Raw genomic sequence first — 20,793 nt, 5'->3', positions numbered from 1 at the left:
CATTACATTTTAAATTGATGTGTACCGTATTGGCGATGCATTTGTAATTATCTGTTTGAGACATGATTTTCATGTTATTGTCAGGGTGATAGGAAAAAATGTGGGCATAGCTGAGTTGATGCTCACAGTACGTGGAACTGACACAAACAGCTTTGTTGCAGCAAAAGTGTACACACAATCAACGGTGAGTTGAACCTAGTTTTAGACGCTTTAATATAGGCCTGCACAATATACCGCAAATTTATCGTTATCGCAATATCAAGCTGTGCAATATGCATATCGCAAAAGACAGCAAATTTGCAATAAATGGTTACCTTAGATGTGCCCAAACAATCTTATGGCAGCTTGAAGTGTTTAATGGATTGAAAGAATCCCTTTCTGCATTTGACCAATCAGATGGACCCCTTCACGTTGTTAACTAATCGGATGGCGCTCTATTATGTTGTATGTTCGCCTCCTATGTCAACAAGGGTCATTTGTAGTATAATTTTTAAGCTGTTGTAATGGAATGGGAATAATATTTTGCTAATTGTTTATATACCGCAAATTATATCATTATCGCAATATTAATTACTGATACCGCATATCGCGACTTTTCTTCATTTCGTGCAGCCCTACTTTAATATATGCATAAGAGTGAATGATGTATTAAAAATAAATCTGACAATATAATATTTCTTTTTGCTTTTTTCCAAATACAGGATTGAGCCCATCTGGTGTGATGTCTTCATGACTGTTACTGGTTTATATTACAACATCCTGCACTCTCCTGAGGACCAAGACTTGCTCAATATCAGTAACATCACGTATTCTGCTGCCACTATATTTTCCTACCACGCATTCAGGCCAGTTTGGATGTCTTTAGTGACGCGTGGGACAGCCATCCAATCAGGACGGAGCAAAGCATGACACCAAATCAGCTGTGGCAGTTGGGCTTGACCCAGAACCCTGTTTCTGATCCCCGGGTAAGTGCTTTATTTCAGTGTTTTTTTAACCTTTGTTCACTTGTTCCATGGTCTGACACCGGACTCTGTGGAAAGTTACACCGCTAAAGACGAGCTTTAGCTGGTATTTTTGTTATAACTGAGCGACTTTACCAGCAGAATTAAGAACAAGGAAGTGAAGACTTTAACCACTTCTGATTGGTCAGACTGATGACATGTGATTTAAGGTTGTGCCGATGGACGATATCATCGTCCATCGTGATGGGTGACTGACATCCCGATGGAGAGACCACCATCGTGATGCCACGCCCCCGCCACGTTGCGCGTCGACATCATAAGCCGCGGTTACATGTACAAAATATCTTGATGGGATCAATGGTCGGATTAGAATCCAACCGTGTACATGGGCCCAGAAAAATGTTTTCAGAATATAAAAACGTTCACTAAGGTCACACTTTCCGTCGGAATAAATCATTCGCACACGCGCAGTATTCGCACATGCGCAGTTTGAAAACCGGAAGGGGATACAACTTCCGCGAGCGGCTTTTTTTCCAAACTTTATTGAAGGTAACAATTCAATACAAAACGATAACAGCGGCGAGCAGCTATATACATTGACATGTCAGCTCGGTAAAATACGAGATGATCTTCTAAACGTGCTTTTAATAATGTTACGGTTATTATGAAACACCTGTTCGCTCATCATTTGAATTTTAATCCGTGTGGTCAGTGCTTTTTCTGAACGTAGCCAGGATTAGCAGTATGCTAACACGGGCTAACAACATTAGCTTTGGGTGGCGCTGCATCCTGTGAATAACATCAGCCTTTATTTAGTCGGGACACGACTGGAAACACAAATCCACGTGATTGATTGAATGTTTTCTAAGAACATTTCTGCTTTGAAGCTCAAACCGCTGTGTGTCTGCTGACGATCCGAACTGTGCTCAGACACACGTTTAGACCCGGTTCTGAGTTTGATAGCTTGTACCCCTAGAGCTGCGGGACGGATCGCAGTCTTAAATCTCCCACACATACCGCTCATGTACCCCCCCCCCCCCCCCTTCCTATCAAACACAAAGCTGTAAATCCGCGATCCGCCGGTCCAGTTCGCTAGTTAAGTGCAGGAGCGGACTACTTCTTTTCTATTTTGCTTGTTACTTTTTCTGTTAAAGTCACTTCCCTCAGTTTATACTGGATCATCGCGGATTAACCATTAGTTGGGAAATAAAATGAAAAAAGCAAAATAACGAATAGCAGTTATATAAGAACGAAAAATGTAAAAATACCCCCCCCCCCCCCCCCCGACGATGTCATCGTCCATCCCGATGGTTGACAGCAAACATCGTCAACGGCCAAATTAGGGGACATCGCCCAACCCTAATGTGATTAAGCCTTCAAGAATGATTGGCGGAGACAGTTAAAGGGGCGGGACTTTTCCTTACACGGTTATAGCTGCAGCTAAATCGCGGTACCGTCAACCTTATCAAAATGTATTTTATAGAATTAAATAAACACAAAGAAAAAGTCATTTTAAGATCTTTCATATTCCTAACTACTCAGTGTTTTATTAGTGCCTGTTTGGATGAACAAAGAGCTGATTTCCTGGAGATGGGAAATGTTTTTAGATCAGTGAAGTAGGGCAATTCCCCACGGCACACTAGTGTGCCGCGGCACACACACTGGTTGAAAAACCCTGCTTTATTTAATCTCACTGTACTGGACAACTGATTTGTGTGCAGTTCGACTAAAGTGGAAAGTATCAAGAACAGTATGATGAAATCACAATGACTACAAGGAATTTTCATCAAAAATGAATGAAAAGTATTATTGTTGTGTGGTGCAAACTATTTCCCTAAATTGTTTGCTTTTTTAAATCAAGTAGGAAGAATAGCACATCTGCAAATTCAAAATGCATCACAATGCATGGCATTATGAGCCATCAGCTGTACTAATCTCACTACTTTGTTAAAAGTCACTTATTTGCAAATTAAAAACAGTTATGGAGATATGAGGTCTGCCTGCTAGAAACAATATAAGTCATTATTAGTGGGTCTCTGTTCCTACATAATCTAAAACATTTAAAAAAACAGCTGTTCATAAACAGTATCTTTTTTTTTTTTTTTTTTTGTCAGGGTATGCTGGTTCCAGAGATTGAATGGGAGGAGAGTGGATCCATGACTGAACCTCATCCTGGGATCAATGTCCCGGTATGGGACAGTCCCTTTTTGGGTCCACAAATGTTGGAACTGCAAGACGACATCAACCCATTGTTTAATTCAGACCGTTTGGGAGTGGACCTATATCTTTACTGTCCCTGTTTAGAACTTAATTTAGGCGACATAATTACATACAGAAGAAGAGAGACTGAGGGGAGCAAGACAGAGTTCAAATCAATACTGCTGTATTGTTCAAGGGACTTCATTGTATGTAAGGAAGTTATGAAAATTAGTTCCAGTTTAAATAAAATTCAAATCAGTAGAGATCCCACATTTGCTTAAATTTTGATGTTTTAATCTGTCCATGTTTTCACTGAATTTTACTCTGCAATAAAGGGTGAATGTTTGCACTTTGTTGTTCTATGACCATCTTTTGTTGTGTAGTATTTAACCAGTTATAAAACCCAGAGAGATGAGGATCTTTTTTGCAAGGGTGACCTGGCCAAGAGGTGTATATGTATATGGTTACCATATAAAATCCATGACATTTGAGTTATTAAAAAAATAAAATTAAGGTCAAGCAAAGTGACCTCGGGCTGAGCAGGGGGGGTGTATTGGGTATCTGTGATTGACAGTGAGATGAACTTGAGGTGATGTAGTCCCACTGCGTGGTACGGAGCAAAGTGATGCCAGTTTCTCCACAGAACCTACTGTGGAAGTTGCAGGTTTTTCTCCTCCACCTTCATATGATCAAAACCGTGTCTGAGTGTTGAAATGACGCTAGCATGAAAGCTAAGAGAATAACGTACAAACAATCCCGAGTGAAACGTTCATTGTAAATCCCATGACCAGTACAGAGTTCGATGGATTCTGTCAACTGCATTCAACCAATGTTGCCTTGCTCCCAGGTCCACTGAAAAGTTGCACAAGCCAGTAATTTTTGACAACCGAAGGCAAATAAACCGACAAGCCATGCTAAAGCTAACACGCTAATGACCGACTGGTCCAGAATCAAACATGGGCGGGGCTTTTGCCACCTGCAGAAAGCGTAGAGAAAGTGTAAGGGGCCATTCGATTGGCTAAAAGCGAACCCGCCTGCTTTGCCGATGAGTTTGATTGACAGATTCACTAGCCAATGGTGACATTAGTCGACCCGCTCCGTCAGATGAGTCTCAATATTCACCGTAGAAAAATCTCTCACACACACGGGGAGATTCACAAACGAGAACGGGATTTTGAATGCACATTCTGCAATTCGAATGATCTGTGAGTTCACATCACATGTGTACCTAAAAATCACGTTTGTGAAGCACTTACTGTGCATTTCTGATACATTTATTGTGAATTTCTAAAATGTTTTTGTGAAAAACAGTGTGCACATTTGTGAGAAACACTTATTGTGCATTTGTAAAACATTTAGTGTGCATTTGTGAAACACAATGTGTGTGTTTGTGAAACACAGGGTGTGTATTTCCGAATTTATTTTTCACGTTTGCATAAAATGACATTTGTGAATCGGAGCGTGTGTATTTGTAAAACCGGTTGTGTGCATTTCTGATTATTGAGACTGAAATAACTCCATACATGCCCCCCAGGAAAATTTTAATATGGTGCATTCTGGTGACATCTAGCACTTATTTATACACTTTTTCAATTACTGAAAATAGACCATATCAAACTTAAATCTGCTCTAGTCTGTTTCAGATTTATTGAAGAGAGCGCTGCAGTGTAGTAGTTAACACTAGTTAAGAAGTTTTCATGCTGCGTCTAATCACTGCTATTTCACATTTGTTCATAATCAATAGTTAAGAAGTTTTATTTACTTTTTTGCTCTGACTGCCTTGAGGTTTTGCTTTTTGTTACTGTTGCAAAGTTACATTTACTTTTTAGTTACTTTAGTTACTTAATTAAATTAAATAATTGAAAAATTCAATAAAATTAAATTACTGAGATCATTCAGCTAACTAGAAATACTTACTGCTTACAGTGTTGTAAAGAAAATCAAAATGAAGTACTTTGAAGTTATACTGCATTTGAGTCTGAGATTCAGTTATTTGGAGTCTTTGCTTTTGATTCTTTGACATTCAGCTTAAAGCTTAGTGCATACAGTTTCATCTTCAATGCATTCATTAATTATCTTGCTGTCCATACTACTAATTCCACCCATTACTCCATCTAACATATTCCTATCTATTCCTGCCATGTCTTCCACATCTCTGACATGCTTCAGTCTCTCTTCAGTGACGGTGTTGGATTTATGATCATCGCGGTGAAAAACCACCAGGGGGCGCGCTGATGTGTGTGTCAGTTTAAATATATCTGCGTAAAATGTAATATAACCCACTGGCTTGTTCCTTTGTTGTTGCTGTTTAACATTATTTTGTATTGAATTGTTACATTCAATAAAGTTTGAAAAAAATTGAGTGAGCGCGTGCCGCGTGGTGCTCGGCAGTGACAGCCGCGCCCGCAGGCGGGAGAGAAGGAGAAGAATGATAAAAGGTTTCCCATAGAAACGCTTGAAGTCTGAACACAGGACTAGCAGAAAAAGTAAATTATGAAGACGGGGTAAATCTACACGTTTTCGCAAAATTATTGAAAAAGGTGAAAAATATATTAACCGTTAGATATTTTAGTGGCCCGAGCGGACAAGTGAAAAATAACGTCTTGTGGTCCGTACTGCTCGAAAAACAGGACCGGGCCAGCGGACAAATGGCTATGTCGAGCCCTGCTCTTTATCTTGTAACTGCTCTCTTTAGGGGTTGCAACAATAAATCATCTGCCTCCATCAAACCCTACTCAGCAGATCTCTGGCAGTCATCTCCATTGAGACAGAGAGACTTTTAAAACTGAAGAAAGAAAAGAAAAATGTCTACAAACAGGTTATCCATGTGTTTCTTCAGAAGGAACAGCATACCGACTTCCGGTTGAGCTCGGCTCGTCACTATGGGGGGCAGAGCATTCAGCCGCTCTGCCCCCCAGCTCTGGAACTCACTGCCCCCAGGTCTGCGGAACATGAATTCACTCACACAGTTTGCTAAAAATCTGAAAACCCACCTCTTCAGAAAAGCATACCCACCCTAGTTAATTGTATGATTCCATTGTTTTGTATGTTTTTAACTAATGTGTCTTTCTTTTAACTGTATTTTATTGTTTCTATCTGTAAGGCGACCTTGGGTGTCTAGAAAGGCGCCATATAAATAAAATTCATTATTATTATTATATGGACTTAATTTAAAAGTAACAATAAGTCAATAGAAACAACTTTGATTTTTTTCTATGGAACAGTTATGTCCCACCAGGCATGAACTTCACAGCACATCAATGGCTGAACATAATCTTAGACTTAAAGCTAAAGCTAAATTGGAGCCAGAATCTAAACCTGAGCTTGTGGCTAAACCTGGGCCTAAACCTTCATCTGAGTCTGAACCAAAAGTTTGGACACATTTCCTTTACACCCACCTCTCCACCATCACCATGTGTCCTGGTGGCACACACTGAAGCTCAGGACGAGTTTGTGTGTTACGGTCCAGCAGACCAACTTGTCTTGAAGCCGAACTTAGTGCTAGGTGTCATGTAATTAAATGCATGGGTTTCTGTTAGGTTTTTCTGGCAGACTGTGACTTCTGGAAGCCCTCCCCTCCTCTGAGATCTCCTAAAGGCCCGTACACACCAGGACGAATATTCGCCAGGCGTTATTCGCCAGCGTTTTTCGCCACGTTTTTTGTGTTCACACCCAGGCGATTTTGGCTGACGATGAGCCGAGCGAACATGCAATTTCATTCACTGACATTAGATGGCGCTTAATGTAAAACAGAAATACTCCTGTACACAAGGTGGCGCTGCGCAACTTTACGCTTCTTAAAGTCGCTTTTCACTCAGAAGAAGAGAGCAAGTATTTACGCGCTTGTCAGAATCATACAAAGAAAACATGAATATTTCAAGCACCAGTAGCTCCAACTGGTGCTTGGTTCGGGGATATTTTAGAATGTCCGTCATTATTTCTTCGCGGCAGTGTAGACGCTACTTGGCGTCTATCTTCTTCGCTGGTATGTGTGCTCAGCAAGGAAGTTTTGTGTTTGAGCGCCCCCAAGTTGTGTTTTACTGTAACTTCAGAGGCTCCAGACACGTGTGCAAAAGCGCCGTTCTCATTAGTCGAATAGATTTCGACGTGACGCGTCAAAAAACAAAACCGAGGCGTTTTTTTTTTTTGACGCTTTGACGCGTGGCGTTTTTTCGCGTCAGTGTGCACACTCTCGTTGGTGCCCTTTGTTTAGTCACGAGGTGTTAAACGTCGGCGATAATCGCCGGCGAAATTCGTCCCGGTGTGTACGGGCCTTTAGAGTCACAGCTGTCAGTAATTTCTCATTAGGCTCCTGTCTAAGGTGTGACTTTTTGTTATTCAGTGTTCTTGTACGCTTGCTTATTTGTATCTGTTTGTTCTGGACTTGTGGTGTATTCCTAATTATATTCCTAATTAATACCATTCTAATTAGAGAATATGTGTTATGTGTCCTTCCTGCTACTGGGTTTAGTGGATGCAGTGGTAGGTCGACCTCTGATCAAAAGATTGCAGGTTCTATTCCCACCTAACCCGTCCATGTGTTGACATGTCCTTGGGCAAGACACTGAACCCCACCTTGCCTCTGGTGGAAGGTTGGCGCCAGTGTTCGGCAGCAGAGCTGCCGCCATCAGTGTGTGAATGTGTGTGTGAATGGGATTGTGACTGTACCTTCGAAGAAGTTAGAAACGCACTATATAAGCATATGCCATTTACCATTTTACTGCATTGACCATTCCGTCACTTGAGCCTGAAGCTGTATCTTGGTAAACATAAGCTATAGTCAAAGGCTAAATCAGAGCCGAAAGCTAAATCTGAGTCTAGACACTATATCTGTGTTGAGTAAAGCCATTTATTGTAAAAAAAAAAAAAGTGGAAGGAAGCGAATTTGCAAAATGCCACCCCTGTTCTACCGTAACCATTTTATTACATGTTTTATCATTATCCTGTTCCTAGTTTTTATCAGACAGAATTAGGAATCCTAAAATATCAATAAAGCACATGACAAAGACGAATTGTTTAAATTATGTAAAAAGTAACTTTTAGAAATGAACATGCCAAATGCAGATCATTGATCCAAAATATATACAGATTATGTTACATATAAAAATCATGTATATGGATTAACAAAAAATAATACAATATGAGTAAAACAGACATAATCTTCTTCTTTCTCTTTCAGCTTTTCCCATCAGGGGTCGCCACAGCGAACAAGTCGCATGGTTTACTTGGCAATGTTTTACGCCGGATGCCCTTCCTGACGCAACCTTCTCAAAGCAACCGGGCTTGGGACCGGCAGAGAAGCAGAGAAGGGAACAATACTGTTTCAAAAATTTTCATAGCAAAATTTGATCAAGTATCAAAAGTTAAAATATGTGCAAAATTATGTTACATTGGGAAAAAATCATGAATCAATTTTTGGAGCAAGTGAAGTAATAACATTAGAAATCAATCAATTTAACCATTTTCAATAATTGATAAATCATTTCTTTTGTTATTTTTATTATTATTTTTTTATAAGATAATGCTGTGAAGTAAAATTAAAAAAGGGTCCATATTGTTGGTATTCCATCTTCTGCTGATTAACAGCCGTTCTTCTGGGTTTAAACAGAGTTTCTAGTTCTCTTCAATGTTATGTCTGCAGACATTAGATAAAGGTCCATATCCTTCTTCAGCTGATATCAGCGAAGATGAAAGTTGAGGTCAAGTTGTCTGCAGGTCAGAACTCTGCTGAGAATCAGGGTCACTTCAGACTTTTGGAGAAAGTGATGAATCCAGGCGTCATATTTCTTGAAATTATTTGGCTCTTTGATTTATTACTGCATGTTGGTTCAGACGTCCGTGATCAAGCACTTCTCAAAGTCCTTCATGGTGTTAATAACCAGTACCTTGGACCGGTCCGGTGGACCAAGTGGTTTGACGTAAATCCTGCAGCCTTTAACCCAAGTGTTCTCAATCTGCTTACGCTTCCTGAGAAGCCTGGCTGGGTAAAGTAGCCAATTCTTCTTGGCAGAAAACCTCAAGTTCCTTTAAATTCTTGGGCTGTCTTGCTGGAACTGCTTATTTGAGATCTCCTCAGAGAGTCTCAATAACATTTGGGTCAGCAGACTGAGATGGCCACTCCAGAACTTTCATCTTATTCTGTTGGAACCAATGACAGGTGGACTTGACCTTGTGTTTTAGATGGTTGTCATGTTGAAATGTCCATGTGTGTCCAATGCGCAGCCTCCAAGCTGAAGAATACAAGTTTTCCTCCAGTATCCTCTGATAATGGGCTGCATTCATCTTGACATCAGGTTTCCTGTGCCTTTGAAACTCATACATCCCCAAACCATCAGCAATCCACCTCCTTGTTTCACAGTAGGAATAGTTTTCTTTCATCATAGGCCCTGTTCATTCCTCTCCAAATGTAGCGTTTATGGTTTTGGCCAAAAAGTTCAAAGAGGTTTGGAAGTTTGTCTCTGTGCCATTTGAGTAATGTAAAAGAGCTATTTTGTGGCATTTCCCCAAAAAAGGCTGCAAACATAAATATATAAAACTGTAATTTTTGTGAAGAATCAACCAGTGGGACACAATCATGAGGTGGAACGAAATTTATTTATTATGAAATGCATGTTTGCTTTTATAACTTTCATAAACCTGGTTAATATCGTATTATTTCACAAAACTGTTTTCAGACAGGTTCCCTTGAATCCTTCTCTCACTCTCAGCTCAGCATTACAAATGTGCCACAAAACTAGCCAATCAGAGAGATGCGAGTTTGAGGTCATTGGTGTACATTCCATCCATTGCCCCTGTTATTTATCTAACACGGGAGAAAAAGCTGAGGCTCAGGAGCCAAACATGTCTCTTCTACCTTCCATTGTGACTCTCTGGCTGAAGAAAAACTACATTTAAGGCTGCAAGCAGCGCCAAATGGCACTTGCCTTTCACTGACATCCACCGGACCCAGCTCCGCCATATGTTTTCTGGGCTTGTTCTGCCAAACCCCTCCCCATGCCCTGCTTTACCAATCTTGGGTCCTGCACTGCTACATCCTTTCTGGGCCCTGCAAGGTCATCACATGCATTTTCTGTGACTGTTGTGTCGCAAAAAGCCTGAAGTTGCAGCAGTTTATCTTAGAAGTTGCCAAAAAAAAGGTTGTGTTGATTTTCAATTAAAAGCTATAGGAGGAAAAAAAAACTTTTAAAGCCCTTTGCTTTTTCACCGGTTTATTAAATTGCAACATAGCTTTGTATGTAAGCTTAAAACAAACAAATATGGCGTTGTACCATCCATCCATCCATCTTCTTCTGCTCATCCGGGACCGGGTCTTGGGGGCAGGGGGTAAAGAAACCCATGCTTCCCTATCCCCAGAAACGTCCTCCATTAGCTTGAGGTGTTCTCAGGCCTCTCCAGCCTCTTCAACCAGTGGGACTACTCCCCAGAGAGGAATCCAGGAGGTATCTGGCCCAGATGCCCAAACCATCTCAATTGGTTCCTCTGGATGTGGAGGAGCAGCGGCGGCTCTTCTCCGAGTTCTCTCCGGGTGACCAAGCTTCTCACCCTAGGGAGGAAGCTCCCTTTCAGCCGCTTGAATTCAGGACCTCGTTCTTTTGGTCATGATCCAGAGTTCATGATCGTAGGTGAGGATTTCAACAAAGATCGGATGGCAAATTGAGAGCTTTGCTTTCTGGCTTAGCTCTCTCTTTACCACAACGGACAACCGATGCTCCAATCCACCTGTCAATCTCACGCTCCAATCTTCCTTCACTCGTCAACAAGACCCCAAGATGCATAAAGTCATCCACCCGGTGCAGGAGCATTCAGCAATGGTCAAGAACCACGGCCTCAGACTTAGCGGAACTGAACCTCATCCCAACTAGGGATGGGTACCGTGCCCCGGTATTGAACCAGCCCCGGGGCCACATTCTTCAAGACCGCAGTATCGTTAAGATCTGACCTGAACGGTTCTGCTATCGGTACTGGAGAAGTTACTTTTTCTACAACGCAGCGCACACACAGTCAGTGGCGATCCCGTAGGGGACACGTGAGCGCCCTGGACTAAGAACACACGTTTCTGCGTAAAATTAATGAAGTTTGCATCAAGGAGCCCTTGCCATGCTGTCACCTTGCTGCTACGATGACCGTATGTTGCGCTGTTTGTGTAGAACACGCTGGGGCGGCGTGTTCTACACAAAACAAACGGGTAGAGAGGCGGGGCTTAGATTCACCACTTTTGATTCCAGACCCGTGACAAACTATCAGCTGCTTCCTAATACTTAATAATAATTAATGACTAATGATAGTTGTCATCCGTAAAATTAATGTAATTTATTGGGTTTACTGGATTTAAACAAAAATAAATAAACAGAAAGGAGTCTGCATCAAAGTGAATTTGTTTCCATCATCTCACTCAATCCTAACTCTGGTGTTTGACAGACAGAAAAGTCTATTCAAGGTTGTGGAAAATGGACAAAAGATCAAAGGAAACATCACACTCATAAAGAATAATTAGATTAAATAATTAAAATGAATATCCTGTCTGGAACATTTTCATGTATAAAGTAAAATGTTTTGTTAAAAAAAACAGTGTTGTTGCATAATGAGGAAATAAAACACTTTATGTTCTTAATTTGTTAGTTATTTATTTTTTTTCGTCCTCAAAAAGTATCGATAAGAGTACTGTTAAAATACCGGATCGATAAGCAGTATCGATAAGAGTAGTAGTACCGTTAAAACCTTAACGATACCCATCCCTAATCCCAACTGCTTCACACTAGGGTGGGCGATGTCCCTTAAATTGGCAGTTGACGATGTTTGCAGTAAACCATCATGATGGACGATGATATCGTCGGGAAGGGGTATTTTTAATTTTTCGTTATTATATAATTATTGTTATTTATTTTACTTTATTTTATTTCCCAACTAATGACTCATCCGCGATGATCCAGTATAAACTGAGGGAAGTGACTTTAACAAAAAAAATGAACAAAAAAAAAAAAAGCAGTCCTCTCCTGCACTTGATTAGTCAAGTGGACCGGTGGAGCGAGCGACCGAGTCTCTGAACAAAGCAGATGGACTGTGTGTTTGAGGGGAAGGGAGGGTGCTTTGATACGTGTGCGCGATGTGTGGGAGACTTCAGACTGTGATCCGTCCCACAGCTCTACGTGAACGAGCTACCGAACTCAGGAGAACCGGGTCTTCCGGTAAAAGTCTGTGTCCGGGCAGAGCTCGGACCACCAGCTCACACAGCGGCTTTGGGGCGGTGTGTGAGCTTTTCAAAGCAGAAATGTGGCTGAGTCCTTAGAAACCGTTCAAACAATCACATGGATTCGTGTTTCCAGTCGTGTCCCGACAAAATAAAGGCTGATGTTATTCCCACATATTTACGTTCCCCAAATATGCAGATTGCAGCATTTCCTGCATGGATTTATGTTCATCAAAGGCTAAATGTTGTTAGCGCATGTTAGCCTCTTAGTCCTGGCTTCTTCCGGCTCCGTTCTTCAACAGAAAAAGCACTGACCACACGGATACAAATTAAAATGATGAGCGAACAGGCGCTTCATAATAACCGTAAAGCACGTTTAGAACTAATTTCCTCTTCCGGTATTTCAAACACTACTGCCCATGTGCGAATGATTTATTCCGACCGAAAGTGTGACCCCACGTGAACGTTTAGTATTATAATCGGAAAAATGTTTTCTGGGCCCATGGACACGGTTGGATTCTAATCCGACCATTGATCAGATCAAGATATTTTGCACATGTAACCGCGGCTTCTGGTGTCGACTCAGAGTGTGGCGTGGCATCACAATGGTGTCTCTCCATCGTGATGTCAGTCCGCCATCACGATGGACGATGGTATCGGCACAACCCTACTTCACGCTCTGCCACAAATTGCCCCAATGCATGCTGGAGGTCCTGGCTCAATGAAGCCAACAGGACAACATAACCTGCAAAGCGGGCGGCCGTGGTGCAGCTGTAGGGCGGTCGACCCATGATCGTCATATTTCAGGTTCAATTTCCGCATTGCATGCCCATGTGTTGAAGTGTCCTTGGGCGAGACACTGAACCCCACCTTGCCTCTGGTGGGAGGTTGGTCCCAGTGTTCGGCAGCGGAGCCGCCACCAGTGTGTGAATGTGTGTGTGAATGGGTGAATGGGTCTGTGACTGTAAAGCACTTTGGGCCTTGAAGAAGGTAGAAAGCGCCATATAAGTAAACGCCATTTACCAAAGAGCAGAGAGGAAATCCTGCAACTAAAAATATTGTCAGGAACATTTGATAAAGGACAGCCCTGCTGGAAACCAACATGCACTGGGAGCAGGTCAGACTTACTGCTTGAAATGCAAACCAAACTCCTACTCCTGTCATACAGAGACCGGACAGCCCTCAGTAAGGCTCCCCGGCCCAATACTCCAAGTGTACGGGAAACCACAAGGGACGCGGCCAAATGGCAAGTGCACAAAACACATACCCTCCAGCACCCTACAGAGGGTATAGTGCTGGTCCATTGTTCCACAACCAGAGCTGAAACTGGACTGTGTTTTATAGCATTGTTAAAATTCTATAATAAACAGTGATTTTTTTGTACAACCTTGACCAACATCTTTAGGGTTTGAAATTAAGACTTTCCAGTCAAGAATAAATATCCTGAAAAAAAGAATGGTTATTCTGACCAATAGAATGACTTGTTTATTTTTCTATGGAAGAAGATGAGATTTTGGCTTCTTGGAGCCAGCAGGTACCTTCTGTTTGGAATGCCAGGGGTGAGGTGACACTCTCTATGGTTCTGTCATTCAACCTGTTGTTGGGGGTTTGGACTGACAGGGTTCAGTTATTGGCTGTACAAGGGAAAGGGGAGGGTGCATTAGAGGGAATTGAGACTTTTAGGAAGCGTTTCTTTTTCTTTTGCTCTGAGTTGTTGTGCAAGCTGTACAATGTTGGCCTATAGTAACCACAAAATAAAGAGACTTACAGTAAAATGAATTACAATTTTTAGGGACATGCATACATAGGGCCCTAGGAGTGCTTGAGCACCTGCTATTTTTGCCTGGTATTAAAAAGTACGCTAGTCTCTTGTTTTTTTTTTAATTTATTTTTTATTTCAGTTTTTACTTTTATTAAAATGAAAAAATTCCTGTTAAGAGATGTTGATACAAAAATCCTCTGGCATTCTATCGTACCCATTTTCTTGTAGTCCTGGGTTTCTGGGCTACCGCTTCTGTTTTTGCAGCTCCGCTCAGACTCAGAAAGAAACTGCTGCCCCACTGAAGAGACGTGACAGTGAAGGAACCTGTGAGTTCTGGTCCAACTAGTGACCATCCACTGATTCAACGAGCTTAAATATGACTAATATTTCAGGAAAATGCTCCATGTTTAAAGCTCCATGTTAGTCAAGGAGTCTGTTTCTACTTTTACCAGACGTCTGAGCATTGAGCAACAATTCAGCTCAGAGCAGATGGTGTGGGGACAGGACACCAGGTACAAAATGAAACAGCAGGTTAACGTTCAAAATAAATGAACCATCTTTACCACGAGTTTGTAGATTCCTCACTACAGGTCTGACACTAAATGTCTTTTTACAGGTAGGTTATAGCTGCCTATTGCATCTCCCCTTTGCATTGATGTTTGCAATGGTTTTTAATGCATGATTGAACAGTGTTAATTAAAAAGAGTTAGTTGTTGAAAGGAGTCTTCAAGTTGAGTCACAGCATATGGACTTGAAATCTTTGATACCTTTGGCAGCTCATCCAAGTGGCAGTCTGTATCATTCAGTTTCACTATCTTTGTATTAAAATCTTTCCAATCACAACTAAAGTCTGTGTTTGGAATATAAGATGCAAAAGACAATTTAGCTGTAAATCCCAATCTAGAAGCAGGGTGGCATTGGATCCAGCTGTCAAGAACTGGAGGTTTAGGAGCTGAAATGCAGGAAACTGGGCTTGGTGGCAGAAACGTAAAGATTTTATGAACCTAAACAGGACCAAAACTGTGGAGAAACAAAAAGGGGGTAAAGCAGATGACCTGACAACGTAGGATTAAAATCCAGAGACACTGAAGATAATGAATAGAAATGAAAACAACCGTGGATGATTAACATGAACCTGGAGCGAGAGTGACTGACTGAGGACTGAACATGACCAGAAACACCACTGAAAAACTGAACTAAAGTACAGAATCCTCACAGAAACAGTATGACTTACTTAAATATTATTAATAATTTCAGCATTCTAAGGATAAAAGTTGTAGGATGTCAGGGCTCCAGACTGCGACCATTTGGTCGCATTTTGCGACCAAAATTTGAGAGTTTGCGACTGAATTTTACATCCAGTCGCACATGTGCTACCAGTAAATTTGCCACCCTCCGTATTTTTTATACATTAAACGTGGAAGGGGCACGTCAATGATCAATGAAATAATCAATGAGACGCGAGCGCACACGCACGCAAACACACACACGCTCGCACACATACTCATGAAACGTGAGCACAAACTCGCGTGATGCATGTCTGTGAGGCGGCCACTGCGTGTTAGAAGAATAAGGAATGGCCACTGTAAGTGGCTAAAATGCGTGTAGGGGGAGGGGCCTAGAGATAATCGAGCGCGCGTGAACATCTGTGGGAAGGAAACGGAGACAAATATCACAACCTGATATGTGCGTCTAAGCTAAGAGCAAGCGAACCATTGATTCGTTCTTCCGACCTGCGGCTGGTGTACCAGTGCCAGAGTGTACAGCAGGGGTCTCAAACTCGCGGCCCGCGGGCTATTTACGGTCTCCAAGATGATATTTTGCGGCCCCCGCCTTAATATGAAAGTTTAATGTCGCTGCAAGCCCTCCAGTTTGAATGAAAGACACTTTTTCATTGTCGTGTGCGGAGCTGACAAACCAACCAATCACAGTGGGGTATATGACTCTTGGGGGGCGTGACAATGACAGGGCTTAAAGGCCGTAAACCTGACAGCCCCCTCCCCAGACCACATGAAGCAGTTCCTTCCTTTCCTTTTTAGAACGTATCTATTCGCTCGTAATTTTCTAAATGCATGCAGTCCGTGCTGAACTTTTCTCTGGGCCGCACAGACCCGGAGGTTACGGGGGTTACGGTTAAGCGCGCGGCGTCGCATCCCCCCAACCAAACGGTTTATGCACGGCTGTTACAGCAGCACACCGCTCCCGCGGGAGTCGGGTCAGCTGAGGAGAATAAATGTCCCACACCTACATACGTGACAGCTAACGGGGCTTGAACTTTAAACACGTGTGAGCAACAACAACATTAGTTTTAGACATAATGAAAATACGTGGGGAAAATGCAACGATAGACGTGTTTGAGATGAACCGGCGGCTTGCCTGGATCATTGGGGAAACCGGGGGGGGAGGCGAACCTGCAGCAAGACTGAAGGAGAACAGGAAATTGGAGTTGTCCTTAACATTCTATTTAGTTTTAATATTCTTCTCCCCCTTAGTATGATCTGTGTTATTATATATTTTATGATTATTTTAATGTTTTGTGATGTATGTAGCCTTTTTTAATGAATTGGTATTTTAAATTATTTCAATTAATCACTCAACTACAAAAAACACCAGGACACATGTCCCATAATGCATTGTTTTGTAGTCTGTAGGGCAGCTTTCAGTCAGTTCACTACTAAATTTCCAGTTAAGTTCGCACAGGTTGGGGTCTTGCTCCCACCCCTTTCTCGCGATATTTTTGTGATGATTGACAGTTGATGTTGGAGCAAAAACAAAAATATATGTCACACACCAGGTGATCTGCGCAGCGTTGAGTTCACCTGGGTGATCTCAAACACGCTTATTGTGCATCTTGGCTGCACCTATTTGGTGTCACAAAGATAAATTTCCATCAGTTTTCTTTACTTATTTGTACTGTCATGACAGCGATGCTTTTGTCAGTTTACCTGCATCTTCAAAAGTGCAGAATAAAATGTGACACTGAATTTGAAACATCACATTTTAATTTCTGCATCTATTATTAAAGTATTTATTAGTAATACAGTGGAAATTAGTAGATTTGGTTAGAATGTTGATTTACGGTATGCGCCCCTAAATTTTCTGGTTGTGCCCCTAAAATCTTCAGTTAGGGGCCACTGTGCTCCTAGTGAAAAAAGTTAGTCTGGAGCCCAGGATGTCTGTGTTTAAAATATTAGCGTCTGGATTAAACGTCATTCATGTTGATTATGCCTGCAGCACATTGTGCAGTGTTTGCTTTGAGGTCGTCGAAGTCTATGATAAACTGAATGATTTTATGGAAGCCGAAAACCACCTATCTTTTTAACGTTTTATTGTGATATAGACATCTACTAAGAATTTTGTTTTCTCGTGATGACGAACAATATTGTATATCGTCTGTCTTTCTTTCTTGCACTGAGATGCGGGGACATTTCTGTTTTAAGTCCCTTTATTTCAGTGCCTCTCAATTATATTTTGCCAGGCCCCCCTAGGAAAAAGAAAATGTTTCGCTACCCCCCCCCCCTACACACACACACACACACATACACACTCGCGCTGTGACAGTATTCTAAGGTTAGTATCTATAAAAAAAACTGTGTAGGTATACCTAAAATTGTATTTTTTAACATTAACAAAAAAAAAAACAATGTAAATCCATTTTCAACAAATATTAACTTTATTTAGCCACAGAAACCCTGTTAGTCTTAAACAGAAAAGAAGCTTAAAGTGCCTGAAATAAAAAATCTGTCAGTCATTATTTAAACTAGAAACATTTTGATCAACTGAACCATTTGATGCTGAGAAAAAGAATTCAATCAATGATATTAAATGTAAATTGATCTGAAACATTAACACAGCAGCACCAATAGATTTAATGTTTTTAGTCTGAGGAAATAGATAAAAACATTGTTCTGATTTTATTTCTAAATGATGGATAATTTATGATCTGTGACGCTGTTTTCCTGCATTACCTGCTGTCTGCATGTCAAATACTGACACCAACTAAACCACAGGCAGACAAAGAAAACATTGATGGAAAATAAAAACACGTCATCATAATGTCTACAATAGTTCATAAAGAATGACATTATTAGCATGAGCTAAAGGCACGTGATGATCCTTGTGTTGGGCAATAGAGGCAGCTCTCTGTGTGCTGTGTTCCACTTGCAGCCTGAGCCCACTACCCCTCCCCTCTCCTTCTCACACACGCGTGTGACAGGAGACAGGAGCAGCTGCAGGGACGGCAGTTCACAGTTTCAGGCTGTTACAAACTCTGATAGAACAGATCAGGAAACTAATAGTGACACAGATTTTTTTTCAAGTACTGAGCTGCTGTCACCACCGCCCCCCATTAAATTTGCGCCCCGGACAATTGCCCATATTACCTGTGCCTAAAACCACCACTACTGCGTGCCCCCCTGGCAACGCGCCCCACTATTTGAGAAGCACTGCTTTATTTTGTGGTTACTGTAGGCTGTAACCAACAACTCTCAACAACAGAAACACTCCTTGAAAGTTAGTTTTTGTTTGTTTAATTTATAAGTAGAGCTACAATCCTCAGACGCCTTAATAGGTTGAATGACAGAACCCAGGGCCATTAGTGGTTCCTAAACAGCCATCCAGCCCAACTCAGTCTGCTACAATACTTTAAAAAAATTCTACAATTTCAACTTCTGCAGTGAATCAAAGCAGTTTGTCAGAAAAAATGTCGAACACACGAAGAACTGATCGATTTCTAATTGACCAGTTTAATCGTGGTCAGACTCAGGCTGAGGAGATGGTTGGTACGACTACAGCTGCGCAGGCGGCTGCAGTTCAGGGATCCTCAGTTTCATCAGAGATCAGATGAAGAGATCAGGCCATCTACACGGTTACAGAATGATGCACTGGAGGGCCTGGATGGAATGACTGTCACTCAGGATTGGGCTTTTATAATTACAAAAAACGGGTTTTCTCGTGAAAACTTTGGGAAATAAAGTGGGGTAGGTCGTTTTCAGCTTCTGTATTATAGCTCATTGCTTATGTCTTCCAAGTTTATGAGAAAGTCAATGAACTCATGTTGACAATCATTTGTTTACATAAAACTATCACTTTCACCTAGAAAGGTCACATAGCTGAGTAGTTATCTATTAGTACTTTCTTTTAAAGTGGACTTGATCTCCATAGTCCAAAGGATATCTCCAAAGGACAAACAGTCAAGGTGTTTTTTCTGACTCTCTGCCCCTCTTCGATCATCCTGTCCACGTGTTTCATCTGAACGCCGCACGCTCAGGTGTGAGGATGACTTTTCTAAACAGTTACTAGATTTAGGAATTAGAACGAAAAAACAAAGCTAAAACATAATTAAATAATATCTAAACAATAAAACCGATGAAACGATGGGCCTGAGCGTTTGTTCCACCTGACAGAAGCTCTCTTCATCATCAGCAACGTTCGTGCCTGCCTGCAGAGAGGAGCCCCCCCCCCCCCCCCCTCAATGGCAGCAGTCGTGACACATTTCGATGATGATGAGTTTCCCGCTTGAATCTGCTGCGTGAACGCGCTCGTTCACGCGCACCTGAGGCTCTTCAGCTCAGCTGTCTGCCTCGGGCTGCGGAAGGACATTCGTCTGTATGTCGGTGCTCTTTGACATTTAGCCGCGTTCCCGTTATCTTCTGCTTACCGCCTTTATATCAATGTACATCCAGAAACATGCCGGCGCCCCTGCCCGCACCCTTCCCAGCGGTACTAACGGAACATTCTGTCTTTTCACAGCTAAGGTGAAAAACCTACATCTCTTTTTCTGCTCAAAGTCGAATTGTTCCAGTCACAGCCGTCTGCCGATGTCCGACAGCAGGTGCGCGCGCGGTGGATTTACCTGTAGGGGGAAAGAGGCGCTCTTGTTGCCCACGTATCCCCGGACTACGTGACTCTGTATGGACAGCACGCGGCACTCCATGGCGGCTCCCGGTCAGCCGACGAGAGGTGCGAGCAATCCGGCACTCAAGGGAGCCCCGCGCGTACACAGCCTACCGAGCGCGCGCACGTCCAACATCGGCCTGCGTCCGCTCGCATGCGAGCTTGTCAGCTGAGCGTCGCGCTGAAACGTGACAGAGATATAGCAAGCCGTGCAGACCAAAAATCTCCAACAGAAACAATGTCTTCAGTTAACGTTGTGTGCAGAAACTGCTACACTGGAAAACCGTTTCTCTTTAACAACAAAGTACTGTCACAAAAAAATGAAAAGTCTACAAAGATCGTCACTATGTAAATCTTTTTGATTTTGAGTGGATGTATTTCTCATAAAATAAATACACCACAGTTTGAGTTAAAATATCCTCTTATTAGTATTAGAAATATTGCTTGAAACCCAGAACCATACCATCTGTGTTACACCAAATTGATCACTCACATGAATCAGTAGGATAAATCTATATCGAGAGAGAGAGAAATCTGTTAACTTATTGATTTATTATCGACTTATTATTTATACATTGTTATTATTATTGTTGGGCTTTTCTAAATTTAAATTACATGTCAAAGAGGTCTAAAACTAATACATGTTTAAAAATAATTTTTACAAATTATTTGTAATTTTTTTATTTCAATAAGTCCTGTAACTAGCATTTTTCATTAAAGTTTGAGCTTTTAAGGCTGACTGTTTCTCTTATTTAACAACAACAAATGATGTGTGTGTTTGTGTGTGT

The 20,793-nt window shown here is 41.7% G+C and overlaps 1 protein-coding gene across 2 annotated transcripts in view; it reads right to left on the bottom strand.

The window, feature by feature from the left end:
• pdxkb (pyridoxal (pyridoxine, vitamin B6) kinase b) overlaps positions 1 to 20,195 on the bottom strand; it is a 70,261-nt gene extending 50,066 nt beyond the window's left edge. The window contains exon 1 of one of the 2 annotated variants that reach the window (XM_023963059.2): positions 19,965 to 20,195. In XM_023963059.2, the coding sequence (XP_023818827.1) occupies positions 19,965 to 20,045 (81 nt within the window). In that variant the 5' untranslated portion in view covers positions 20,046 to 20,195. The remainder of the gene's footprint in view (positions 1 to 19,964) is intronic. The other variant, XM_023963060.2, reaches the window with a different exon arrangement.
• Between the last annotated feature and the right edge of the window lie 598 nt (positions 20,196 to 20,793).

This window comes from Oryzias latipes, chromosome 15 (assembly GCF_053564925.1).
Source record: "Oryzias latipes strain Hd-rR chromosome 15, Olatipes_Hd-rR_3.1".
Lineage (NCBI taxonomy): Eukaryota > Metazoa > Chordata > Actinopteri > Beloniformes > Adrianichthyidae > Oryzias > Oryzias latipes.
The sequence above is the reverse complement of the archived record's forward strand: the minus strand, read 5'-3'. Positions and strand labels throughout refer to the sequence as shown.